This window comes from Podarcis melisellensis, assembly GCF_964234715.1.
Source record: "Podarcis melisellensis genome assembly, chromosome: 16".
In the NCBI taxonomy this organism is placed as follows: Eukaryota; Metazoa; Chordata; class Lepidosauria; order Squamata; family Lacertidae; genus Podarcis; species Podarcis melisellensis.
The window spans coordinates 26,205,393-26,233,297 of record NC_138533.1 but is presented as its reverse complement, the minus strand read 5'-3'; the positions used below and the strand labels follow the sequence as shown (position 1 = coordinate 26,233,297).

The following is a 27,905-nucleotide window of genomic DNA, read 5'->3' as shown; positions in this document are numbered from 1 at the left end:
ATAAATGTCCATAATTAAAACAGGCAATTAAACAACACAGCAATTTATTATTGTATTGTTTACATACATATTTTAACTACGAGCGTTTATACTGTAATGCTTGTGTGATTGGCTTTCATACGTAAACTTAGCTTAGAAGTGTGTTTTGGCATTAAGCAGTATACAAACTGATTTATCACCTACTCTTTCACTTGGACGCTAGTGGCATAGGTTGAGCAGCCACCTTCAACAGCCACCGTGAATCCTCGCTTGCCATCAGTGGCCGCAGGCATGGAGATGAGGGTCAGCGTGTAGGGCAGCTGTTCACACAGGAACTCTGTAGACAATCTCTCAATCATCGGCGTCAGAACAATCTGGTTATGGCATTTGCCACTAAACAGAACAGCAGAGAACGTTATGCTGGAACTGCCGGATCCATCCCTCACCTCCCACTACCTCTTATTGCCCTCATTCCACCCCCCTGCCCCCCACAGTTGCAGTATGGGCTTCTAACTTCCCCTTACCAGTAGAGGGCAGAGTGCTGCACCAATGCATACGTGTCGCCATCTTCAATTATCACCTTGCAGCTCATACACGCAAAGCATTCTGGGTGGTACTTGTATTCACCAGCCACCTGCAGAGAAGCGAGGTTTAAGCCAAGGTGGAGAGCAGACAAAAGCAAAGCAAGAAAGGTGCTTTCAGACCCAGAAAAGTCAAGAGAGAAATCTGAACCGTGCATTAGCCACATCAACCCTTTTCCTGAAACCGGACGGCACACTGCAGGGTCTGCAATTGCTGGCCGGAGGGGCATTTTGTTGCTTCATGTGCTCCTGGAAAAGCAGGCCTAACTTAAAAGGATGTGAGAGAAGGGAGGAAGAGGAGGGTGTTGCAAGGAGTGTGGGAGTTACCTGTCTCACGTAGGGGCTTAATAGTTAAACTGTGGAACTCACTCCCACAGGAGCCAATGATGGCCACCAGCCTATATAGATTTTTTATATATATAAGATATTTATTAAGATTTTTTAGAGAAATACATAAGAACATATAAAAAAATAAAACAATACAAAACATAAAACAAAGAAAAGAAAGAATACATAAAAAAGAAAGAATAAGCGTTTTTCCCTTTAAGGTTCTGAATTTCTTAACCCTGTTTCTTGGCTTCCCCACACCTCCCTTCCTTGTGTTCCTGTTTACCATCAGATTCAGCAAATCCCTATCCTCTTTCAAATCTCATTATCTGTTAAAATATTTAAGTAAGTCTTATTTCCATATTTTCATCCCTATTACATTCCTTATTGCATAATCATAACTTATTCACTAATGCCATATTATTTTATATCTCACATCATTTTAACATTCATGGATTTTACAATGTGTCTGCAGGTAGTCTTTAAATTTCTTCCAGTCCTTTTCCACCAAGTCTTCTCCCTGGTCTCGGATTCTGCTAGTCATTTCTGCCATCTCCATATAGTCTTGCCATCTCCATATAGATTTAATAGAGGATTAGACAAATTCACAGTGGAGAGGGCTGTCAGTGGCTACTATGCTCTGCCTCCACAGCTGAAGACAGTAACACTTCTGAATACCAAGTGCTGGGAGCCACAGGAAGAGAGAGGGCTCTTGTGCTCAGGTCCTGCTTGTACGTTTCGCATTGGGGCATCTGGTTGGCTTCAGTTTTACTTGTGCTATTTCAACCAGCCTGCCTGGTTGAAGGCAGACTGGTTGAAATGGCTCAAGTTGAACGTGTATAAATTGGGATTGTACTGCAATAGCATATACCATATTTTTCGCTCTATAAGATGCACCAGACCACAAGACGCACCTAGTTTTTGGAGGAGGAAAACAAGGGGGGGGGGGGAATCTGAATCTCAGAAGCCAGAACAGCAAGAGGGATCACTGAGCAGTGAAAGCAGCAGTCCCTCTTGCTGTTCTGGCTTCTGGGATAGCTGCGCAGCCTGCATTCGCTCCATAAGACACACACACACATTTCCCCTTACTTTTTAGGAGGGAAAAAGTGAGTCTTATAGAGCAAAAAATACAGTATATGAATACAGTACTGTACAGGTATTTGGGGCTGCGCTTCCCCTGGAATCCACTAGGGGTCTCAAAAAGCATTTTTAAAAATATGAACACAGCCTCTTGCTAGGAGAAATGAGCTATTGACATGCAGAGTTTCCCCTACAGCAGTTGTCTTCAACCTTTCAAAACTCGGGACTCCACCTTCAGCCCTAACATGCATTTGGGGACCTGTTTCTTAACTTTCTACAGCATCTCAGATTCAGAGCTAAGTGCTGTCTAGTCTAGCGGCCCTAATAAGCTTTAAATAAAGACATGGAGAGTTTCGCCTGCAGTGAGAAGAAAGATACCTTCACTTTGTTCTGAATAATTTTATACATTTATATTAATGTACTGCATTTATATCCCACCTTTTTCTCCATGGAGCTCAAGATGAAATCAGGCTGATGCTTTAACCACTACACCACGCTGGCTCTCAGTCCCACACTTCAGCGCAGACTCACTCAACCTGGTGCCCTCCTGCCACTTTGGACTACAGTTCCCATCAGCCCCTGCATCATTCAGCCCAGAGACAATGCTCTACAACTCTGGCCCAATCCTGCGCACAGATATGTTCACACACACAGAGGTGAGTGTGAATGACAGGAAGTGTGTCCTTTCTGCCAGCAATGGATGATGCAGAACCAGTATACTGCAGTGGTGGTTAGAGGGTCATACTGGTACCTGGGAGACCAGGGTTCAAATCTCCACTCAACCATGAAGTTCACTGGGTGACCTTGAGCCAGTCACTACAGTGATACCTCAGGTTACATACGCTTCAGGTTACAGACTCCGCTAACCCAGAAATAGTACCTTGGGTTAAGAACTTTGCTTCAGGATGAGAACAGAAATCATGCTCCGGCGGCAGCAGGAGGCCCCATTAGCTAAAGTGGTGCTTCAGGTTAAGAACAGTTTCAGGTTAAGTACGGACCTCCAGAATGAATTAAGTACTTAACCTGAGGTACCACTGTATCTCTCAAGTCTAGCCTACCCTCAAAAGGTGTTGGGTACATGAAATGAGGAGCGGAAGAACCATGTACATCACTTTGTGGGAACATAGAAACACAGAATCGTACACTTGGGAGGGACTCCAAGGGTCATCTGGTCCAACCCCCTGCAATGCAGGAATCTCAGCTAAAGCATCCATGGCAGATGTGTAAATAAATAAACTGACCATATCACAGGACATAGGAAACTGTTTAAGACTGATTCAGATTCTTGGCCCATCTAGCGCAGTATTGTCTACACTGACAGGCAGCATCTTTCCAGGGTTTCAGGTAAGGGACATTCCCAGCTGTACCTAGAGATGCTGCTGGGGACTGAACCTGGGACCTTCTGCATGCAAAGCAGGGTCTCTACTACTGAGCCATGGCTTCCTCCTGGAAGTACCATGTAAAAGGTAAAGGTAAAGGTACCCCTGCCCGTACGGGCCAGTCTTGACAGACTCTGGGGTTGTGCGCCCATCTCACTTAAGAGGCCAGGGGCCAGCGCTGTCCGGAGACACTTCCGGGTCACGTGGCCAGCGTGACATCACTGCTCTGGCGAGCCAGAGCTGCACACGGAAACGCCGTTTACCTTCCCGCTGGTAAGCGGTCCCTATTTATCTACTTGCACCCGGAGGTGCTTTCGAACTGCTAGGTTGGCAGGCGCTGGGACCGAGCAGCGGGAGCGCACCCCGCCGCAGGGATTCAAACCGCCGACCTTTCAATCGGCAAGTCCTAGGCGCTGAGGCTTTAACCCACAGCGCCACCTGCGTCCCATGTACATTACCACAATTGTGTTCCTTGTATGAAGAGTGAGATATAAATGCAATAGCAATAACGGAACTGTTTGGAAGCAAAAAGCATGCTCCTTTGGGTTTTTTGCAAAAGGATGCGCCTCCCACTGAAAAAAATCTTCCATTTGCCAAACCTGTTGAGAGGTTCAATATCGTATTACAAAGACGGGAGCCTGAGTCCCAAGAACAAAGGCGAAGTGCCTTACGGCATGCACAGCCTGGAGGCCCAACAGGAAACACTTTTGTCTTGTGCTCCGTCCCAAAACATTTCACAAGAAAGCTGCTCCTGCTTCCTGCCAGGCCCTTCCCAGAAGACACACTTTGTGGGGGAGAATACACCCTGATGTCATCATTAGGCCTTTGGATCCTAACCTTGCTCAGTCACTGTATTACAGAGTTGGAAGGACCTCCAAGGGTCATCTAGTCCAACCCCCTGCATTACAGGAATCACAGTTAAGGAATTCCTGGCAGATGGTCATCCAACCGACAACCTCCAATGAAGGAAAGCCCACTGCCTTCCGAGGTGGTCCGTTCTGCTGTGGAACAGCTCTTCCAGTCAGCAAGTTCTTCCTAATGTTTAGCTGGAATCCCCTTTCTTGTAATTTGAATCCACTGGTTTGGAGTCCTACCCTCTGAAGCAGCAGGAAACCAACACAGAGGAACTAGTGGAGATTTGCAGAGGCTTCGGATGCTGAGTTTTCCCCATCCTACATCATCATCATCATCATAATCATCATCATTTGTATAGCGCCCTATACCCACAGGTCTCAGGGTTGTTCACAACATAAAATTCTGGAGATGCTCAGAACGGGAAGCAGAAACAATGCTGAATCCTTACCATGACTGGCCCAGTCATCAGCAGAGAGCAGCCGTGGCAAGACTCGCCAAATTTCTTCCAGTAGTCCTTGTGGCAGTAGAGTTTCCCATCCTTTTCGTAGTACCAGTTTGTGAGGAGGTCCTGGCACTCGGAGCAACTAGGAGGCAAAACAAAGAATGGGAGGTAAGACCTACATCTGCCCACCTGCAACCTGCCAGGCTATGGGGTAAAGGGAAGTCCCTTTGGGGTGCTCTATGTCAGGCATGTCCAAAGTCCGTTTCGCGGGCCTAATCCTGCCCACCGGTTGGCTTAATCCGGCCCCTGTGGCAGTTTATTTCCTGGGGTAAAATCCTAAATTCCTGGGGTAAAACAACTTCAATCCTAAAAAAAGGTGAACAACTTTGGATGGCCCCCACAGCCACTTTTATCAAATCTGGCCCTTGTGAAAGAAGTTTGGACACCACTGGTCTATGTAGTAAGCAATGAATAAATGCAGTAAATAATACTAAGGGGCATTCAGCTTGCCCAGAGCAGACCCACTGAAATTAATGAGCCTGTCCATTAACTTCAATGGGTCTACTCTGATCAGGGCCAGCACTTAATACCAACTAATGATAATACCAATAAGAATAAGGGTGGCCACTGCATGACATATAGATCTGTTTTTAAACCTAACATAATAGTTAAACTTTGCAATAACTCTACCAACTTTCCATTTTTTGGTAAGACTTCCCTTTTCTCTATACGCTAATATACTACTCAGCACAGAAATAAAAAGCCTGGGAGGAAGCCAGAAGGACCTGGATTTAAGTCTCCAGACAAACTCCCTGGACCCCACCTGGGGAGCTCTGGCTGTTTTGGACTACAACTCCCATGAGCCCAATGCCAGCATGACCATATGATGCTGGGGCAGATGGGAAGAGTTGCTCAGACCTGTGGAACACTGGGGCTGGAGGATGTTGTAGTCCAGAGCGGCTGGAGGGCACCAGGTTGCACAAAGGCTGTCCCAAAAGTGATCTGCAGATGGGTGGATGAAGGCACTCCTCTGAGGCCCACAAGAAAGCAGCGTGGAGAAGGAAGCCTGAATGCTGAGGTGGTCTTCACTCTCCAGGACAAGAGGACGGCCTCTGATCCCCCCACTGCAAAACTCATGATCCTTGGACCATTTTGAACATAGCACCAAGGCCAGGTGTCTGTGCACACAGAACCAGTGTCCCTAGCCAACAGGGCCAGGAGGCAGGTCAGAATATAACTATCTGCCCAGTGATTTGTAATGCTATTTCTAAGGCAGGTGCATGTCTCTCTCCAACAATGGACACAGCATCACCAGGCTCTGCATATCACCATCTCCCAGGTGAGCAGCCTGAACTACTCTCTTGAAAACCCACCAATCCTTCTCACAGGAGAGAGCAAGCTTCCTTTGCCCATTTGTTTTGGGACAATTGCTTTGAACTGTGTTTCATTTTCTGGATCCCAAATGATGACTGGGCTATTGAACACTGTTTAGCATATATGAAAAGAAAGCATTTTTTTTCACACCTTTGGAATTTAGTCCCGCAAGAAATGGACACCCACTGAGATGGCTTTAAAAGAGGGCTAGACAAACTGCATGGAGAAGGATGCCTAGAGCCAGCAGCCACAATGGTTATATGCAATGTTCACTGCTGGAGGCAGTATGTCTCTGAATACTAGTTGCTGGAAGCTACAGGAGAGGAGCTTGCTGCTGAACTCAGGCCCTGCTTGGAGGCTTCCCACTGTGGCATCTGGGTGGCTGTTGTGAGGACAGAGGGGCACCCTTTGGCCTGATCCAACACTCTTCTTATGGACCCTCCAGGGCCAGAGGCAGTCTATCTAGATCCCTAGGTTCTTTGGGGTGTTTGATCCCTTTGAGAAGAAGATGCTAGACTATATGGTCTACCTTTGGCCAGATTCTCCCAGGCCGCTGCTTACGGTCTTAAAGCAGCCTCCCCTAGGCTGAATAAGGAAGGGAGTGCTTAGCTACCGGTAATTACTAAGGTGTTTTTATACATAAGCCAGTGGGCCCTGCCCAACTTTTACCCAGATAAGCGAGCTAACCCTACTATAGAAACGCCGCCTCCTCAGCAGGCAGCTGCATGCCTGGAAGCATCAAATCTTGCCTCTCCTTCAGCTTCTAGCCTGTAACTTAGTTGATAAGATTGACCTGGCAAGTGGGACCAATGAGCAAGGAGGTGCCTATCTGTCCAGCAGCAAAAAGCATTTGGAATTGTTAAATAGCAGAGGCTAGCCTTTGTGCCTGTCACTCTGAGAGAGGCAAGGTGCTCTACTCTTGGCACTGCACCAGATAAAACAACAGCAAGACTTGGGGAAAGAGAAAGCAAGTATTTAAGATTCCCACTGGCCTGAATGGTTTGTCCAAAATACATGCTCAGCATGCAGCAAACCCCAGCAGAAATTCCAAGATTTAGCTACAGGTTCAGATGCTGGACCTCTGGGCAAGGTCTTGTTTGGGGTGACGCACATGCCATTAGTCACATTCCAAGTAGGAACACGCTTCCTGCAATGACCGGGCAACCATAAACTCTGCTCATCCCTCCACCCCACCCTCCTCCCTTTCCTTAGACGTGGGGAAAGCAGCTGATTAGCTCGTCTTAGAGGTCTGGGTCAGCCACCCCCAACCTGGAGCCCTCCAGATGTTTTGCACAACTCCCGCCACTAGCCCCAGTCAGCAAGGTCATGTGGGACAACTACTTCCACCAACCCCAGTTAGCAAGGCTGAACAGGTGCTTTTTTCAGTATGTGCATTGAATTTCTATCTGGAGAGAGAGTTTTGGCTAGCCCTGTCATTCAGGGCTCTCCCTACCACTTGTGGGCTCCAGCAGGGCCACTATGGCCGCTGGTGCTTGCTCTAGCACCGGGTGCCGAGCAGCCTCCTGAAGGTGCTTCAAGTTCTCCTCCACACTGATGCTGGTACCCCTGGTTGTCACAGTATTAGGAATCCTCTTGGCTGCAGAGCACCCTGGGGGTTGTAGTCCAGGTCTGTCTGCTCAGCCTTTGCCCAGCCTAAGTGCCATTCAGATGGTTGAGACTACAACTCCCATCAGCCCCACCATAATACGGTTGTACTGGCTTAAGCTGATGGGAACTGTAGCCCAAAACATCTGGAGGGCACCAGGTTGGGGAAGGTTGCTCAGGACACTGGAAACCAAAGGAGGAGTTCCAGAGTGACTCTCGTCCACTGAGCAAAATTCTAGGCATTGCAATCTGCTTTGCTAAAGCTGGTTATCCTTCTGTGCTGCTTTATCTACAGAGGTTGCACGTTACAAATTCTAGGAAGCTGAGGAAAGTTGAAAGGGGGCTGCTGCTGCTGCTGCAACACAATTCTGGGGGAAAGGTGAGGGGCTGAGGCACATTAAGAAAACCCGTCCCTTGCGACGTCACGGTAAACAAATCCAGGCAGGGCAAATTCACAGAAGAAGTCTGCCCAGGCCTGCAGAAGCCCAGTGCACATTCCCAAGGCTGCTTCAGAATGTGAGTGAAATTCCGGCTCAGAAATAACAAGTGCTTTAGCTTCACACAGAGCTATGCGCTGCATAGAATCATAGAGCTGGAAGGGATCCCAAGGGTCATCTAGTCCAACCCCCTGCAATGCAGGAATCCTTTGCCCAATGTAAGGCTCGAACCCACAACCCTGTAAGAGTCTCATGCTCAACTGACTGGGCAGGATTATTTTTATGGGGCTGTTCCTAAGCGTTCAGAGCACACCGTGTGAGTATTTCCACAATCATGACAGTCACCTTGTTAAGGCAGACCCTATTTCAGGTGGGAATGAGGAGTGGCTCAGAAATGATAGCTTGCCTAAGTCCACACCCTCAATCAAGAAGCTCATGGCTAATGTTGGTTTAAAAAAAAAAAAATCTAAGTACTTGCTCTCTTGCAGATTACAAAGTCATAGGAAGTTGCCTTATCCCAAGTCAGACCATTGAACCATCTAGCTCAGTACTGTCCACACTGACTGGCAGCTGCTCTCCAGGATTTCAGGCAGGAATCTTTCCCACTTCTACATACAGATGGAACGGGGGGGGGGGGCTTTTGCCTGTGATGAAATAAATGCTTCTGAGTCTGTCCTGTGTCAGAAGCACATTCCTGAAGCAGCTGCAATTAAAGTGGGGGGAGGAGAGGAGCAGGCACACAAGGGGAATGGGAGACATATTCTAACAGACACTGGATAACTTTTATGCTAACTGTGTAAGGGCATGAGTGAGAAACTAATGCCCACCTGACTGCTTGGAACTGCCGAACTGGCACGGCTGCAGGTGCTCCATAGTATTTGTTCCAGGTTTGTAAGAAATCGATCTAATAGAACTCACTGTCTATTGACATCTGGCGGGTGCATTCCTTTAGGTGTTTTCATTCAGGCAAATCCATCCAGACATGTTGGCATGTGTTTTAAACTGTCTGTCAGCACCTTAACTGTTTGCTTTAATTATATTTTGAAAATTTCAAAATGCCTATTTTTAACTTTGCTTTCCGTTGACCGTTTTAACGCTTGTTTTACAGTATTTGTTTGCTTTTGTGCAAACTGCTTAGGGGTTCTGTTTACAAATCAGACGGCATTTAGATTGTCAGGTGAATAAAATGAAACAAATAAAGTAACACACCATAGGGAGGGATCAAGTCCTAAAAGCAGATTCCCCTAGTTCTTCCTAACCATTTGCATGTCTGCCTTGTGGCACCCAATTTTTTTTATGAGATTCCAACACAATTTACCCGCCTCACCACTAGCCACAAGTTTCACTCGCTTCCTGGAGGAGAACAAACCCCTCAAGGTGGGAGTTAAGGGCTTGGCGCCTGGTGCTCACTTGAAAGACAGGCTTAAAACAAGCAATAATCCAGGAGGCGAGGGGGCTGCTCAAAAGCTATACAGTACTCAGCTCATCCATGCATCTGAAATCACTTGAAATCACTTGAATCACTCCTACAGTCTCTGACTTAAACTGGCCCCAAGTCACCCAGCGAACTTTATGACCACAAGGTCTCTGTTAGACAACTCCTGCCATCATTTAACACACCACACCAGCAAACAAGACGTGAGGCTTCAGGTGCTGTAGGTTGAAACACAACACACACACACACCCAAATGAACCTGCAAACGCTGCTAGCAACCTATCACGGCTCACCCCACCTTAAGCAGGTAAGAAAGCATACAGACTGTGCCCTCCTACTTGAAAGATTTCTACCAGGCAGGTAGGTTACTGGGTAGAAACACACCTAACAGCCTAGGAGTGGGGCGAGGGGTGGTGGAGAGGAAGCTGCCCCCCACCGCCCACATACTGAGCACGGCTTACCGACAGGGCTCCTTTGGAAGGAAGGAAGGTGGAGCAGACAAGTAGCTTCCCATCTCCGGAGTGCTGGCTAGACCAGCTCAGATGCAAACCTGTTTGACGGCTTCTACCATGCAGCCAAGACGGCCATGGAAAAGGGTTCACTTTGCCTCCTGCCGATTCGGGTGCCTCGCTGCTGCTGCTGCTGCTGCTGCTAGCGCAGGGGAGTGCCAGGTCCTGGGCGGGTTGCTCTCCGCTGGGATTCCCCTGGCTCTCATGGTCGCAAGGGGAGCAGCAGCCTTAGGAGGAGGCTGTTTCAACTGGGAGCCCCTCAAGGGAGAGCAGTGTCATTAGCCTTGTGCCCGCCCAAGGCTAGAGCAGTTGTTGTCATGCTTCCTCCTCCTCCTCCTCCTCCTCCTCCAGTTCTAGCCCAAGGGTAGAGGGTGGAGGGAACAGGAGGAGGAGCTCCTCTTTTCAGGAGTGAGGTGGATAGTTAACATGATTAGCAGGGGATAACAAGGACTCATTTACAAAAGGTGGAATCCACGGACCTGCAAGGCACAAACCTCCCTCCTCCGCAAAAACAATCAACCCACCACAGCAGTCCAAAGTTGCAGGATCGAGCCAGTAATGAGAGCTCACTGTCAAGTTGACTCTGTGGTGGCGATGGTGGCTCCTCAACAGCACCTTCACCTTTCTCAGCCAAGGAAACGGGACATAACCCTCAGTAAAGGTAAAGGGGTAAAGGGACCCCTGACCATTAGGTCCAGTCGTGGACAACTCTGGGGTTGCGGTGCTCATCTTGCTTTATTGGCCGAGGGACCTGGCGTACAGCTTCCGGGTCCTGTGGCCAGTATGACTAAGCCGCTTCTGGCGAACCAGAGCAGTGCACGGAAACGCCGTTTACCTTCCCGCCGGAGTGGTACCTATTTATCTACTTGCACTTCGTGCTTTCGAACTGCTAGGTTGGCAGGAGCTGGGCCCGAACAATGGGAGCTCACCCCGTCACGGGGATTCAAACTGCTCTGTGGTTTAATCCATAGTGCCACCCACATCCCTCAGTAGCATGCTCCAAAAGGTTTGACAGAGGCTTGCAAGACACATCTACACCATATATTTAAAGCATATGGTTTCCCCACAAGAATCCTGGGAGTTGTAGTTTGTTAAGGGTGCAGCTCAGTGTGGGGTCAAACGGCAGCTCCCAGGATTCTTGGTGGGGAGGACCCACATGCCTCACATGAGCACTGAATGGTTGGTGTGGATGTGACCAATCACTTTTGCCACTGAATACCATGGCTAATGCAGAGCAGCCAAAGGAGGTGTCCGGACACCACCTGCCTCAACTTTGATGCTATGACTTTCACTTCTTATGGCTTGAGGAGGTGGACAGGATGCTGACCAACAAGTGCCAGCCTTGTCCCTTTTGATTTATTGCATGTAGCAGGGGCCAGCTGAGCTTCAGAGATGTTAAATGCCTGTCTGGGAAAGTGTGTGGTGGGGGTGGGGTCCCAGCTGTGACATGCCTGCTCCTAAGGAGATCTGCCTCAGACACAGAAAAGGTGAACAGTTATCACTTAGCAGATAAAATTTCCTTCCCAGGCCAGGAGCTCTGGGAGTGGTTGCCAACACTTTATGATTTCCTGGATCCATTTCAAGTGGAGATTTAGGCTTGGTTTGGGCGCAGGAGCTGCCTCGGTTGCCCTTTGCTGGAAGACCGGAGGCATTAACACTCCTTGACCTCTCTGATACCATCCACCATAGCTATCTTCTGGAAAAGGTTATGAATCATGGGGTTGGAGGAGCAGGGAAACAGGTTCTGTATATTTCCCCTCCTTATCTGAACGTCCGATCCCAGGTGATAACAATGGAGGGTTTCTGCTGAACTTTTGGACATTTATGCTTGGGGGTCCCACAGGGTTGTGGGTTCAAGCTGCACGTTGGGCAAAGGTTCCCTGCACTGCAGGGGAGTTGGACTAGATGATCATCATAATCCCTTCCAACTCTACAGCTCTATGATTCTACACTGTGAGATAGGCTAGGATTTGCATTAGTGACTGGCTCAGGGTCACACAGTGAGCTTCACATGACTGCATGGAAGTTTGAACCCTGAACTTCCAGGTCCTAGTCCAACACTAACCACAGCACCACACCGGGTCTCAAGGACCTTGCTTCCCACATTCACCCGCCGGTGACGTCTGGGAAGCCCAGACTGGGAAGCTTGAATGTCCTCCTGTCGTTCCCTAACAAACCATCGCTCAATCCCCTTACACAGATTTTAGCGCTGGGAGGGAGAGAAAGATCAATCAATCAGGTATGCTTCTCAAAGCTGCCTCGTGTCGCAAAGTTTCCTGTGCAGCATGGATGCCTCCTTGTCCTAAAATCCAGGGAACGGAGGGAGAGAACTAACCGAGGCTAGTGCTATGCCAGGTTTTTTGTTTTTTTTAAATCGTACAAACCTTCAAGTTCAAGCATTCTTCTTCGTTAGCCAAAAAGGAAAGGCAACTGGGAAAGCATATCTAGTTGTGAATGCAGTTATGTCACCACCCATGCCTGTGAACAGTTCTGTTCAGCAAGGGAGCCCCAGGCTCAAATGCCATGAAGCCCACAGAATGGCCTTGGGCAAGCTGACAGCTCTCAGTCTTGCAACCTGCCTCAGACAGGATGCAAGGATAAACGAGATATATTGCAACATCCCTCAAGTCCTTGGGACAGGGCAAGGCAGAAAAATCTAAACCTGTGTTTTATAAAAACTAAATCTGTATACTGCTTCCTTGATTTAAAATTATTTAAGTGATTTACAAAGGATTATGTATGTTCCCCAGTGCTCTGACCCGTTGTGCATTACATTATGTTACTCCCCAGAAAATGTTGCCTTGTTGAATATACAGTGGTACCTCGGGTTAAGTACTTAATTCGTTCCAGAGGTCTGTACTTAACCTGAAACTGTTCTTAACCTGAAGCACCACATTAGCTAATGGGGCCTCCTGCTGCCGCTGCGCCGCCTGAGCACAATTTCTGTACTCACCCTGAAGCAAAGTTCTTAACCTGAGGTAATATTTCTGGGTTAGCGGACTCTGTAACCTGAAGCGAATGTAACCCGAGGTAACACTGTAAAGGACAATGAGTTCTAGTTTAACCCCATTGCTTTTCATATTTGACAAGGCAACATTTGGGTGCCCAAGATGGAAAAGCCAAACAGTATCTCGAGGTGACATGGGCTGTGATGTACCAGGAATTTCTCCTGCGCAAGCCCCCCCTGAAATCATCATTGCCATTGTTTTCATTCATTTCAGTGGAGCCTTCACAGAAGAACTTTCTGCTGGGGTTGCTTCTGCCTGCTGCACTCTGGCACCCAAAGCCTGCTGCTGCAGAGTCTGTTGACCCATTAGGGCTATGAAGTTGAAATCCAGATGCTGCATATTTTTTAAGAGGTTTCCTTTCAGGATAAGGGTAGGCTTGGCGGCAGAGAACAGAAGCACATTAGGTGCTGGGTTGACACCTGTGGCTAAAGATTCCTAAGAAATGGAGTTGAATTGCAAGGCATGTGTGTGTACACACACACACATGACAGCCAGCCACATTTATGGAAAAATAACCTCCGTAAATTGCCAGGATCTTCCACTTAGCTGGGCTTTTAAGCCGGCTGTAAAGTGCAGAGTCAGTGACACCCGGGTCATAAATCCTGACACAGTCCATCTGTTTCAGGAAGAGGGAGTCTTTCCTCCTGACCATTTGCACAGAGCTCCACTGGAAACAGAAACAATGCAGTGAGTTTGCGTCTAGGAATGCACTCCTCTTTTCCATGCCCTCCTCATATCCCAGCCCCTTTTGGATTATTAGTTCCATACCATGAACAAAAACTGCCACGGGATAATTGGCAAGTCTCTTATTGGCTTCACATCCTCAACTTTTTGGGGGTGGGGGGTGTAGGCAGGACAAAGAAAGAACAGCACAGAGTATTTGCCCCAGTGTTTGATTTCATGAACTGAAATTTGCCCCCACTTGACCTACAAAGATCCATATAGATAATCCTCAAATCTAAATTTATGATGTCCTGCCGTGTGATTAACAGCAAACAGCACTTCTGCATGAGAGGCCAACTTGCAAGAGCCCAGCGTGAAAACTATAAGAAATGAAGACAGCTAAAAGCCCTGCTAAGAGATTCCATTTGGAGTGTTGGCTTCATGAGATTCTCTATAAACAGGAAATATATTTATCATAAAACTTGATCTGCTTCTGAAGAGAGACCTGCAAAGCAGCTTCCATACACAAATTTGCACACACAGCAGGAAGCAAGGAAGATAACACTTCATTGCCCAATAAAGAACAAATAATCAATTTAGTGTGATTCGACATGTACTACTTTGCCTTTTTTTAGGTGCCACAAGCTCTTCGTTGTTTAGACATTAATTAGTACACTGCTTATAGATCTTCTAACATTTCTGAGCCACTTCCAGAAAGATTAAGCTTTACCAACGTAAAGCTAAGAAGCTTCTACAGGTGTCATTTCAAGGTCCCTTTGCCTCCAAACACTTATCGTTGCTTCATAAGGTGCTCAGATTATCGTCAGTTAAATAAACTCACTTTTAAATCATTGGGTCTTGCATAGGGTCTTACATTTCTGCTCTCAGGCTCTTTTCTCATGACTGGATGAGTGCGAAGCTGGCATACATTTGCTTCCCATTTGTTCTGCATTATCTGCACAACTCCCTTTAGGTTGTGTTTCTCTCACAGGGATGAAGCCCTAAAGGGAGTTGTGCATACTTTAAAAGCACCCCCCTCCCCAAGAATCCTGGGAATTGTAGTTTGTTAAGGGTGTTGCAAATTGCAGCTGTGTTAGCAATAAACTACAGCTCCCATGATTTATTTATTTTTGCTGGGAGGGGAATGTGTTTTAAGTGTGCTTTAAATGTATGGTGTTTACACAGCCAAAACGTATTAAAAGAAGCAAGAAAAATGTACACGGAAACAGTGATTCTTCTCCTGGGTAACCTGTTCATTGTCGCTGTGATTCCTTGGTTAAGCATGGCTTCAGCCTGCACCCCTGTGAGCTTAGTGAACATAGAAAGTTGCCTTACATGGAGACAGAACCTTGGTCCATCTAGCTCTGACTGGCAGTGGCTCTCCAGGGTTTCAAGATAGAGTTCTCTCTATCTCGGGGATTGAATCTGGGACTTTCTGCATGGTCTACCACTGAGCTATGGCCCTACCAGCAAACTCATTGCAGCTCATTTCAGGGAGGGACAACACTATTTGACAGCACAGAACTCCAGCACAGTAGAGATCCTGCACCTTTGGTTTAAGAAGCTGGAAACACTAGCAAGGCCTTTCCCCCTCAATTCCTGCCCCAAGGTTTGGTGATTATACTAGCTGAGGCAGTTCCTGCACTTGAATGCACAGCTAGCCAGGCAGCTAAGGATGGGGAGCCAAGGGCAGTCAGGAATGTGCCCCTAAGCTATTGCCATTGAGTTGCGAAGAGCTGAAAAATGCAAAGACCACCTCCAGATGCCTCAGGAAAAGAGAGACCCCAGGCACATTCCTTGCAGTTCCTTTGGTGACACATTAACTGTTGCCCAAGGAACAGGCTAGACTGAACCCTACCCTTCTCTCACAAGAGAAAAGCTTCTGTACGTACAAATTCTTTTGCGTGTGTCTGGAGGGGATGGGGGGGGTTATCAACATTATTTATTTATATATATTTAATAGCACTCACTAATCAAAAAGAAAGAAATCTCCAATATATAACAATAATTCAAAAACCAATATAAACATCCACATAAAAATAGTTTAAGGGTGCTGGGATCTGTAGCTCTTTGAGGGGTAAACTGCACTTCCCAGGGTTGTTGAGGGAAGGGGTATGTGCAAAAAGACAAATCCTTTTAAAAGAAACAGAAACAATGATCGGCGAAAGAGCATAGGAATAATTAAATTCCTATGGAGCATGGATGCGTGACCCATTAAACTGAGGCAGGGGCTATTTGACAGGAAAGGGAGGCAGAAGCAGAGATTTTTTCCAGGCAGGAGACATTTTTGAAGTCAGCGTTCACCCCACTGCTGCCAGACACACACACCCCTGCTATATTCATGGCAAAGACGATAGATTTGACTGTTGTGGCGAGAACAACTGTGAAGGGAACAGAAGAATAAACCAGTGGACTGGTACCCCGCAAGCTAGCTTGACCAGTCCTACCCAAAGCGGCAGACGTGGCAGGCAACAATGCCGCCCCAAATAATAATAATAATAATAATACCAGGTCTTCACACACACTCATGGCAGGGGCAGAGCTGGCCAGGAAACCGACAGCAGACTATCAGGGAAGTGCAACAAGAGCCAAGCCCTCCAGAGCACCACAGGTTAAAACCGTAAATAAGATCACCCCAGAGGCCAAGCCGGCGGCAGCCAGGAGCTCTGCACCCGCTTGCATTGTTAAAGAGAAGAATGCACGCACCAGGAAGTTCAGCTTTTGAAGTGAGCGATTATGAGCAATTACCCCATTATTAAAAAAAATAATCACATCCCAACACAGGCAGGAAGCGTCTCACGTGGGACACCCGGGGCTTATCTTGAAAGGGTGTCAAGCCGACAGGGCCCACCTGCCCCAGAAGACAAGGGCAGAGGAAAGATTGTGAGGCAGAACGACCCAGTTCGGTGGTGCTGCATCCCAGCATCAGCCTTACCCAAGATGGTGCCCTCCAGATGTTTTCGACTACAGCTCCCATCAGACCTAACCTGACCTGTGATTGCCAAGGTGGGTGGGCATTGGGAGACAGAAATATCCTGAGGGTGCCAGATAGAATCATCACATTGTGGAGTTTGAAGGCACCCCCAAGGGCAGGCTTCCTCAAACTCAGCCCTCCAGATGTTTTTGGCCTACAACTCCCATGATTCCTAGCTAGCAGTGGTCAGGGATGATGGGAATTGTAGTCTCAAAACATCTGGAGGGCCGAGTTTGAGGAAGCCTGCCCAAGGACAATCTAGTCCAACACCCTACAATGCAGGATTTGCAGCTAAAGAACCCCAGACAGATGGTCATTCAACCTCCACGTAAAAACCTCAAATCAAGGAGATCTGGGACAGCTGCCAAACAGAGAGTGCAGAATAGGGTGAGTGGACCCCTCCCCAAATCTGCTTTTTCAGTCTAAAGTTATTTTTCCTTCCATCAGGAACTAGTTCTGGGCATGGCATCCTACTAAGAGCAGGCAGGGTTACAACTTCTCCTCCTTATGCACCCCCAACCTATCTCACACCACAGAAGTCCAGTTGCAGTCTAATCACACTGCGTTAGGCTCTCAGCAGCTCAGCAAAACAGACCTTCTCCTGCTCCTCCACCTGCAAGCGGCTCGTGAGCGCTCGCTTGTTAGCATAGCTCATGGGGACACAGGGGCGCTGCCACTTGGCAACCGCTCCTAGGAGGCACACCCAACAGATTATTAGCTTGCAGGAGTTCCAATCTCTCCCCGGGGGCACATCAGGTAGAGCTCCCTGTAGCAGCCAGAATCAGTCAAAGAGGGAACGAGGGGAGAGGCAAGTTTTCTTCTGCTGCCTTACATTCCAAGGCTCTGTGCAGTGTTGCACCGCAGTTAAGTAAACCACGGCTTATGGCATTGAGTGTGAACCTTGCCTGGCAGGTTAACTATGGTCTGTCTGCTGACAACAAACCATGGTCCAAATTCATAGAATCATAGAATTGTCTTTATCCTTAGACCAGCCTTCCCCAACCTGGTGCCCTCCTCCAGATGTTTTGGACTACAGTTCTGATCACAACCAGATAGCATGGCTGTATGATGCTGGGGCCAATGGATCTTGGGAGTCCTGAACATCTGGAAGCTGTCAGGATGAGGAAGGCTGCTGTAGGCGGATTCACACACCACAGAGGTCTGGCCCCAAGTGGCACAAACAATGTGCAGGGCAGCCCTCTGGAACAGAGCTAAGAAGCCTGGCAGAAGGGGCAGCTAACATATGAGTGTGATTCCGCGCCAGGCCAAGAAGTCAGCTAATCCCTCCAGGAAGCCTGTCAACAGCCTCCACTTGAGTTGCCGGAACTTGCAGCTACGAGCTGCCAAAGGCTTTCCACTGCCAGCAGCAGCCTCTTAAAAGTTTGGCACGGGAATGTTCAAAGCAAGCAAGAAGCATAGAGAGGGAGGGAGGGAAAGGGGGAATCCGTGTGCTAAAACAAACAACCACCCATTCGCCACTCTCCTCCAAGCAAGGAAAAGGGTTGTCCTTTTGCTTTCCGGGATGGGGAACATTTTCTCTGTTGCAACTGCTGAACACAAACTGTGAAGTGTCCGGAGTCCTTTTCAGAGAATAAAAAGGAAAGCAGAGATTGCAGATGTTGTCTAACTGCAGGGCACACGGATCCCTGGGCTCGAGTACTTGGCAGGGATTTTTCTTTTCCCGACACAACCAGGTCTTCTTCTTTTGCAGAGTGCGTTAGAACTCGATGCAACCATAAGGAAGTCAAGGACGGGCGGAATTGAGTCATTTCCACTCAAAGGACATGAGGAGTGTCCCCTGCAGCGGCTACAGCCCCTGCAAAGCCCTTCCAAGGGCTCTTTCGGCTACCCATAAAGGACAAAGCAGTCCAGACAGTTGGAAAGGAGGGCTGCCATTTTTTTCTCCCTCTCTCGCAACACTGGAAGTTGTGGGAATTCAATGAAGTTGTAAGATTCAGGACAGATAAAAGAAAGGACTTCTGCACACAAAGCATGGTTAAAACTATGAAAACTGCTCTCGTAGGAGGGAGTGATGTCTTTAAAAGAGGATTGGACAAATTCATGGAGGATAAGACTACCAATGGCTACTAGCCACAGGGACTATGCTCTGCCTTCACAATCATTATACAGCACCTAGGTGCTTTGTAAAATAAATATTACTGCAGAAAATATCATTTCAACCACTGGCCCAAGGAGAGAGAAGTCAAGCCAGCCTGCTTAGGGTTTGGAGATCCTATCATCCATCAGACCACCATTTGCAAATAAAGTTTATCTATTATAATTGTACAAATCCCTGAACGTTGGGGATAATGTAAACCCTTATATGCCAGCTTGATCACTGAGATCATCTGCAGGAGCATTGCTAGTCATGTCCCAAGCTAGCAAGGCTCATTTAACAGCAAGAAGAAACCAAGCTTTTGGTGTCAGAGACCCAGTTCTATCAATCAATAGAGATTAAGCAAGCACCTTCTCCTTCATAATCTTTACATCTCTGCTGGAAAATTTTCAGTGTTGCCAGGCTTATGTAGGTAATTAAGAAAATATCTATCTTTAGTAGCTAGCGGGTCTCAGATTTAATTTTTTTACTGGGCGCATATCGTATATATGTACGATTGTAGTAAACTACTTTAATCTTAAATGTATACATACATATAACAGTAAAAAATGGTAACACACTTAAACCAGCACAAAGATTGACCATTCAACAGCTGCAGGTCTTGGTAGTCAACCCCGGAGGTTGCTAGTTGCTGCTACTGCTGACTGGAGCACCCCAGAATGTGGGTGGCATGATGCATAGGGCACAAGTCCATCATTTATCTAGCCCATAGCACAATCTGGGCTGCTCATCAGCCAGCAAGCCAGCCAGCTGGCATCTCTGCTCTAACAGGCTCCCATGTGAAGATGACTACACATCCACCAACTGGAGAAGGGGCTGCGGCTGCTTTCAGCCTTCCAATTTACAGTTACACAGGGGAGCTTTAACATCACCCTCACAATAGGAAACCTTAGAGGTGCAAAAGGCAAAAGCAGATGGGGGAGGGAAAGCGCATACCAGTGCCTGACTCATAAGCAAACACAGATATAGTTCCTTTCAACATTAGCCATTTTTGCTCACTGTAGCTGGAAAGTCGTGAGAGCAGTAGCACCACAAATGCATTTCAGGAGAATTCAACGGTTTGCTTTTTCACCTTCTCAGAGATGTGCAGCGTTTCAATAATTTATATTTCTGGTGTTCAGAAGGTCCATCCTCCTTTCCAGCTTGGAGCAGAACAGGGAAGCATTGCAACTTCCAAAGCTCAATAAAACTGTTGTCATCACCCTCTTCCCAGCTCCAAGCTGAAAAGGAAGGTGGGGCTCCCCAGAGGGTGACAGCAGCATTCACCGGGGTGAGCAGAATATTGCTGGTTTTGCCAGAACAGCAAGGAACAGCTTGGTCAGCCCACTGTCCGCACCTGAGTAGTCAGCAAGCTGCATTTAGTTTCATTTTTAATATTTTAATATTTTGACCACACTTTTCTATTAAATCAAAGTGGCTTACAATGATGCAAAAATACAAAAAAGCAAAAAAGAAGATAAAAGCACAAACTCAATTAATAGCATAATTAAATCACAGTAAACACTAAAAAAAAAAAAGCAAGCAGATGGGACAGGGGAAGCAGAATAAATATACATAAATCCACAGGTCAGGTCTTAAAGGAAACTCAAAAAGAGAAATGTTTTCTACTAGAGGGGAAAACAGAGAGGACAGGCCACCCAAACCCTCCTGTAGCCAGGACCCAGAAGTCATCTACTGCTTCTAAACTTCTGTAACAGTTTCCAGAGAGGTTGCAGCAAAAAGAACAAAGTGTCTAGCAGCCCCTTAAAGATGAAGGGAATGTAGTCAGACTCTGGATTCATTCACACCATACTTTTAAAGCACCGTGTTATCACTTTTAAAAATCATGACTTCTCCCAAAGAATTATGGGAGCTATAGTTTGTTCAGGGTGCTGAGAGTTGTTAAGAGACTCCCATTCCCCTCCTAGAACTACAATTCCCAGAGTTTCCTGGGAAGAGAGAAACCGCTCTAGGATTTAATTGTAGCTCAGTGGGGGACAGATGGACGGACAGGGGTCTCCTAACAACTCTCAGCACTCTTAACAACAGTTGCCAGGATTCTTTGGGGGAAGCCATTATTATTTAAAGTGGTATCATAGTGCTTTAAATGTAGGGTGTGAGTGTGGCCTCTGTCCTAAAGTCAATGGACTTTTTGACTAATTGAAGTTCAAGCATGGCTTAGCTGGATACAACCCAAACACCTTTATCATGGCATAATCTTTCATGGAATCAAGCCCACCCGTGCTGAGAAAGTAGGGTCAGGCTCCCAAGAAAGGCAAGGTTCCAGGGTTGAGTTCACCTACCGGAAACAGGAAATGTGCCATGCCTCATTCACAGTCCTGTAGAGTCGCTGGCCGGCTGCAATGCTGTCCCCACATCCCAGGCACCGCCATTCCTCTTCACCTAGGCACAAGGGGCAAAGAGGTATTAAGGACATAAGTTGGGGGAAGAAAAGGCTATGCTGCCCATCAAGTCCAGTGCACTGCTTCCCACAGAAGCTCGCCAGATGCTCACAAGCAGGGCATAAAGGCCTGCTCCTATTCTTGGCTCCCTGGCAGCTGGCCTTCTGACACATAGTGCATCTGAAGCTGGAGGTTCCATAGATATTTGTTTACTTTATTTGCCATGACACATGACCAAGGAAGTCTCAAAGCAACTCACAACAGAGAGTAAAATACCAAAACACAATGCACAGCAAACATATCCATTAAAACTATAGTGCACACTAAAAGTGTTCTATCTACAATAGTCTGCTATAAAACAAGAACATGGTTGTTTTATAGATGCTCAGATGACTGGGAGAATGAAAACACCTTCACCTAGACCCCAAAAGATGACTGTATAGGTGCTAGACGGGTTTTATTGGAGAGGGCGCTCCACAAGTGGTGCAGGCCCATTGAAAAGGCCCATTCTCTTCTTCCCAGTGTCCAAACTTCTCTTGGAAGGGGACATGCAGAGAAGTACCTCATAGCCTCCACTGACAGCTTCCTCCTCCCTGAATTTGACTAGCCCCATCTTAAACCATCTCAGCCACTAGCCATCAACGCATCCTGTGGCAGTATCATAAAGCCAGGCCAAAGCAAAATTCAAAGTGCAGAGGTCCCCCAGTGGTGTTTGCTAGTGAAGAAGACCATACAAACTCTTTTTGATCAAGTATATGGAAAGTAATCACCCAGGGCCTCAAATAAGCAACAGATTTCAAGTGGCGCCAAAGCTGAGGGGGAACCTCAGATTTCGGCTGGTGACCAAGGTCTGTCAAAATATGTGGACCCCTATTCCTAATGCAACTTCCAACACACGCAAGTCTCTATAGTAGGAGTGGGCAGACTTTAGGCTTGCAGGAATCTGCTTGGAAGCCTGAGACCCACCAGCTTGAGCCAGATGCAAAATGTACAAACTTAGGACTAAAGGACTCTTAACCTGGGGGTTTGCTTTTGAACTAACCTTACAGGTCTTCCACACAAAAATCTACTCTAGCTACCCCATTACCTTTCTTCATGTCAGAAGTGTAATTTAGAGGGGGAAATTATTTTACACTTGATTTCATTCATGTATTCTGATTTTGGGAGCCACCTTGGAAGGACTTATCGCCTTTAAGGTAGAATATAAACATAATAAATAAAATTGCTAAGCAACTGGGAGTCAGAGGTCCTCACTGATCTACTTCAAATTGCATAGGCATCTACCAATAGATCCCTGCCTACCTCACCAAGCTCTATAAAGAAAAAATTAAGACTTTTACTGTGCAAACATAGCAGCCAGCCACACTTGCCCAAACTGCCGCCTAAGCTCAGAAAGAGGTTCACTGCTTTCCGGAGATTACTCGGAAGCATTCAACAGAATAACACTGGCATTTGCCCCAGAATGCTAACTCAGCACACATGAATGAACTGGATTCCCAGAAGAGAGGTGGGAGGGCAGGAGTTTCTTTTGTGAAGAGCCAGCCCCTGAATGGCCAGCCACTGAACTACATTAGTCCTGAACTTTTGCTTAAACTTCTTGTAGAAGATGCTCAGAGACTTTTTATTAAATGGGCTTTTTAAAGCAGCAACCAAATTATAATTTATCATATCATGTTATGCTACTTTATGTGATATGATTTTGTGTGTGTGTGTGTGTACTGCATTGGAAACTCTGCTAAAAGGGCAACATAAAAATATTTTAAATAAACAGATATTGTTCAAATTTCTGTGATGAGCTAATTAAATGGGCCAACACAAGCCATGCTCTCTCAAGCCTTGGCTGTCTCAATCTGCAACATGGGAATAATAATACTGGCCTACAAGATTGTTGGAAGGATTCCCAAGAGAACACAAGAAGCATTTTGCATACCCAAGTGTTTTATAGGAACTGTGTTGATTATTCCTAACACAAACCTATTGGGAGGTTTCATGCACTAGGGCAGGGCGGGACACAGAAAGGAGACCATGTCTCGCCAGTGAGACTTCTGAACCCTCAGAAAAGTGCTCGAGAAACGAACCTGCCAATCCCTGGCAGAAAGGGAAGGCTGCATCTGTTCAGGGTCACTCAAGAGTGCTGAATTTGCTGTAGAAAGTCAGGACAGGGTGGGGTGTAGTTACTAGGCAAGAAAAGAACTTATTGCCCATTGTATATGAAGTCACCACTGAGCCACCTCCCAAAGATTTTTGCCTAGTTTTGGGCTTCAGATGTTTATCTTACTTTGCTGTTACCATCCCTTCTCTTAGGAATGGAAGAAGAGCCTGTCAGATCAGCACCGCATCTTGTTTTCAAAGCAGCCAACCAGAAGCCCCAAAAGGAAGCCCACAAAAGAACTTGAGCAAACCAGCAGTCTCCCTGCTTATGATTCCCACAACAGCCTCTAGAGGTGGATGTTTTTAATCTTCTTAAATATTTCAAATATGTTTTTGCTTTAATTGTACTTTTTTATCAATTTTATTTGCCACCCTGGGTTCCTTTGGGAGGAAGGGTGGGACTGAAACGTAAGAAATATTATTAGGAGACAGCTACTGTGGCTTGTAGTTATGGATAGCCCTATCCTCTTATCTAAAACATTCACTGCGCCTTCTCATGCAGAAATGGTTTTCAAGTTCAGTACCACACCCCTAATCACACACCTCTCTGTTTTTTGCAAACACCCTTCCTATTTATGGAAAACATTTGTAAAGAAAAGAAAAGGCCGAGTCAGTATGGAGAGAGCAAACCAGTCTGGAGACCAGGGTTCAAATCCCTACTTTTCCATGAAGCTCACCAGGTGACCTTGGGCCAGTCACTGCCTCTCAGCCTAACCTACCACACATAGTTGATGTGGGAACTTCTATATCACCAGCTACCTAGGCTATCAGATCCTATACTCTTACGCAAGAACAAACCCTCCAGAAAGCAGTTATTCAGCATGACAGAAAGATCTGCTGCCTCTTTAGCTAAACTAGTGGTGGAACTACAAGCTTAACACCTGCTGTTAGGGAGACACTCACAGATATTCTTAAATATAGCCTTAAGGAGCCTGGGAATTAAGGTCTATCACAGCCTGGATGGCAGGAGATGTAGCAAGATTTAGGTGCCCAATGGTCACAATGCACCTCTCCCCAAGCTCATTTTTAGGGTCCAGTTTCTTTCTTCTTCCATCCACATGGATTGAGGAGTGTAAGGGGGAAAGTTTGTGTTTAAACCATCCAGCATTTTTCATTGGAGCTGTGAAGTTACAAGATCAGCAGCAGAACTGCCGCTTAGAGGTAATAGTTAAGGTCCCCATTCCTGCTACTTAGGACATTCCCAAAGGGGTGATGCCTTCTTCCAAAGAGGTGCAGGATGCAGCAATGTCACACAAACATGCCCTGACAGCACATGCATGCAGAAGGCCCCAAGTTCATTCCCCAATGGCATCTCCAGGTAGAGTTGGGACTGGTCCCCTGCCTGAAACCCCAAAAAGCCACTCCCAGTCAGAAGGCAGCTTCCTTTGCTCCTATAACATCACTGATCAAATATGCATTAGGGTAAAGGGAGGGGGAACCTGTGGCTCTCTACATGTTCCTGTTGGACTCCCATGTGCCCCAGACAGCATGGCCCCACTAGTGAGGGATGATGGGAGTTGTAGGAGTTCATCAACCAACCTTTGGAGGACCACAGCCCACGTCTGTGTTAAAGGTTATTTCAACTGACACAGTAAAAGGGAATAGCAGGCAATTTCTTAGATTCAGACATACCTAGTGCAATTCAAACATGTGGCCACCCATTGCGTGACTCTGCAAAAGCAAGCTAATCCACATATTTACAATAATTCTGTTTCAGCCACCTCATTTCTCCATTGCTTACTGACATTCCTTTCATATAAAGTAGAAGTGACTGCAGTGCAAAGGATTCTGGGGTGTGTCCTGGGGTGCTAGGTGTGCTAGGCCAAGGATGGGGGAACCTCTGTCCATATGTTGCTGGTCTACAACTCCCACCATCCCTGACCACTGGCCAATGCTGACAAGGACTGATGGGAGCTGGAGTCCAGAAACATCTGGAAGACCACAGGTTTTCCAGCCTTGAGATAGGCAGACCTGTTGAATCTGTTCCCACATGCAACTCCATATGCCTGCACCAGCTTCCCTCAGCAGCTGTTCATTACAAGGGAACACTTATGGAAAAAATAATTTTCAGGAAGTCTGGCTTCAATGACTGGTGCTCTCATTAGACTGGTGAAGACTGCAGCCCAAAACATCTGGAGGACACCAAGTTGGCCAACACCACCACTGAGAAATATTTCATCTCAAAGCCCCATTTCTAGGAATGCAGCTTGAAAGCTTCTTGGCTAAAGCAAATAATACTTTTAAGTGTTGCAAGCAACAGCTTCACCATGGCTGTTGTCAACGATACCACAATCTGATGAACTGACACAATACTAGTAGCACAGCCCTGATAACCTACATTCTGGAGATAAGCACAATTAGAGAGCTGCCAGGATGATGGTAATAACAATAATTGCAGCTTCCATCTAGAGAAGCATTTCTGTCACATCAATGAATACATCCTGGTGAGAGATGTTGGTCAGCATGACAACAGAGAAAGGTTACAGAAGGTGTGTATGCAAAAGGTGAACTGCCCTGTGATCTTTAGATGAAGGGCATTATACAAACTTATTACAATGGTACCTCGGTTTACAAACCTAATCCATTCCGGAAGTCCGTTCTTAAACCAAAACCATTCTTAAACCGAGGTAAAGTTCTCAAACCAAGACACTATTTCTGGTTTTGTGGAGTTTGTAAACCAAATCGTTCTTAAACCAGACTGCTCTTAAACCGAGGTACCACTGAAATAATAAGCACATAAGTTTAGCCATTCAGAAACACAGATAGGGAGAGTAGCAGTCTACATTTGCTAGCCCTAAAACTGTATTAACTGAGACAACAACCCCCAGGCCAGCTGAGCTGGAGCTATGACATTTGAGATGCAACCCAATGCCTATTTGAAAGTCAATGGCAGAGCACTCATCTGTTTTAATAGAGTGGGATTGCAGATTTAGCTACTTAAATTCAAGTACACTGCCAGCATATTTACAAGTCAGGTGTAAGTGAACTAGAGATCAGCCCAAGACCTTTTAATTGTCTTCAGCATCTATTTTGGTGTTGTTGCTTAACCTAGTATAAAATTTATCACGGGCAGGCAGAAATAAGAAGCAACTGTCACCCCTTCACACCTCTGCTTGGGAGCAGCTATAGAGGCCTGCATGGATGCTGTCCAATAAAAACTACATGCAGCTTTGGAAATTCTCAAGATTAAGCATACATCCAAAATAACCTTCAATTGAAAGCAACTAAGTCAAACTCAGAGAAAAGCCAATGGATCCAATGGGCTTCAGTTACTCATGTGCACAGATGTCAAGGAGTCTATTTTGAATAGGACTTATGGCACAGCCACACCGTAGACAATCCTGGGAACTGTAGTTTCACCCTCACAGAACTACAGTTCCCAGCATTCTCTGGGAGAAGCGATTTACTTTAAACATGTTGAATTGTGGTATTCAATGTACAGTGGTACCTCGGGTTAAATACTTAATTCGTTCCGGAGGTCCGTTCTTAACCTAAAACTGTTCTTAACCTGAAGCATCACTTTAGCTAATGGGGCCTCCCGCTGCCACCGCACCGCTGGAGCACGATTTCTGATCTCATCCTGACGCAAAGTTCTTAACCTGAAGCACTATTTCTGGGTTAGCGGAGTCTGTAACCTGAAGCGTATGTAACCTGAGGTACCACTGTGTGGTGTGCCACTGCCCTTAGTTGGACAAAACTCCTAGCTTTTTAAAAACCCAACATATACACAATCATTTATTTAAATAACTCGCTGTTTGTACCCCTGCGAAAGTAGCAGGAGAGGGGAAGAGCTCAACCGGCCTAGCCCCCCCCCCGGTTCACACGATCCAGCCCAGGCAAAAAGACCAGCAGGTCGGTGGAGGCCTTGCATGCCTTCCTGCCATGCTTGCTTACTAGGAACACCTGGCTGTCCTTCGATGGAAACAGGGCGCTGGGATCCAGAGGCCCCGCCCACCACGCCCCGCCCCGGCTCACCTCCGCCCTTTCCCTCCCCGTTGCCCGGCAACGAGGCTCCGGCCCCGCCCACCCCGCCCAGGATGAGGGAGCGCGGGCGCGCCAGGGAAAGGCCGGGCTCCTCATCAACTGGCTTCTCTTACCCGTTGCTGCTGCCGCTGGCGCGGCTACGAGCCCCCCGTCCATCGCCCCGGCCGGACAACCTCCTCCGAGCTTCCCCTCAGCGAAGCCCAGCCGCGCAAGCGAGGGTGACGTTATCCGGCCCCTACGGAGCGCGGGGTGGGCCACATCTCCCTCCGCCTCAGAGAGGACACCGACGACGACGACGCACCTGGACCTTCAGGCGGCACCCCGCCCCCTCCCCCCCGGCGGAGGTAGGCCCCGCCTCTTTCCCCCGCAGCGACCAATCGCTTGCCTCGGCTGACTTCCCCGCCCTCCCTCGGCTATCATTTCTAACCAATAGGAGCGCCGGACTGGGCCGTGACCGCCCGCCCCGCTTCTGTCTTCACTCACTAACCCGCTGGCTCATTTCTAACGCCCGCCCCCTGCCGGGGACCAATCAGAGCCATCCGATCCTGGCCACTTAGCCGCTGCACGTGCAAGAGGATCCGTCCGGTGATGTCATCGCTAAGTTTCCCAGGAAGGGCGGGGGTCG

The 27,905-nt window shown here is 47.2% G+C and overlaps 1 protein-coding gene across 4 annotated transcripts in view; it reads right to left on the bottom strand.

Annotated features, from left to right (window-relative positions):
• The window catches only part of LIMK2 (LIM domain kinase 2), a 46,342-nt gene extending 18,739 nt beyond the window's left edge, over positions 1-27,603 (bottom strand). The window contains exons 1-5 of one of the 4 annotated variants that reach the window (XM_081892380.1): positions 27,394-27,603; positions 21,047-21,146; positions 4,650-4,785; positions 504-613; positions 184-372 (exon numbers count right to left, since the gene is read on the bottom strand). In XM_081892380.1, the coding sequence (XP_081748506.1) occupies positions 184-372; positions 504-613; positions 4,650-4,785; positions 21,047-21,146; positions 27,394-27,436 (578 nt within the window). In that variant the 5' untranslated portion in view covers positions 27,437-27,603. Of the gene's footprint in view, positions 1-183; positions 373-503; positions 614-4,649; positions 4,786-9,955; positions 10,336-21,046; positions 21,147-27,393 lie in introns of those variants that run through there. The other 3 variants (XM_081892382.1, XM_081892383.1, XM_081892381.1) reach the window with 3 other exon arrangements.
• Positions 27,604-27,905: the final 302 nt, after the last annotated feature.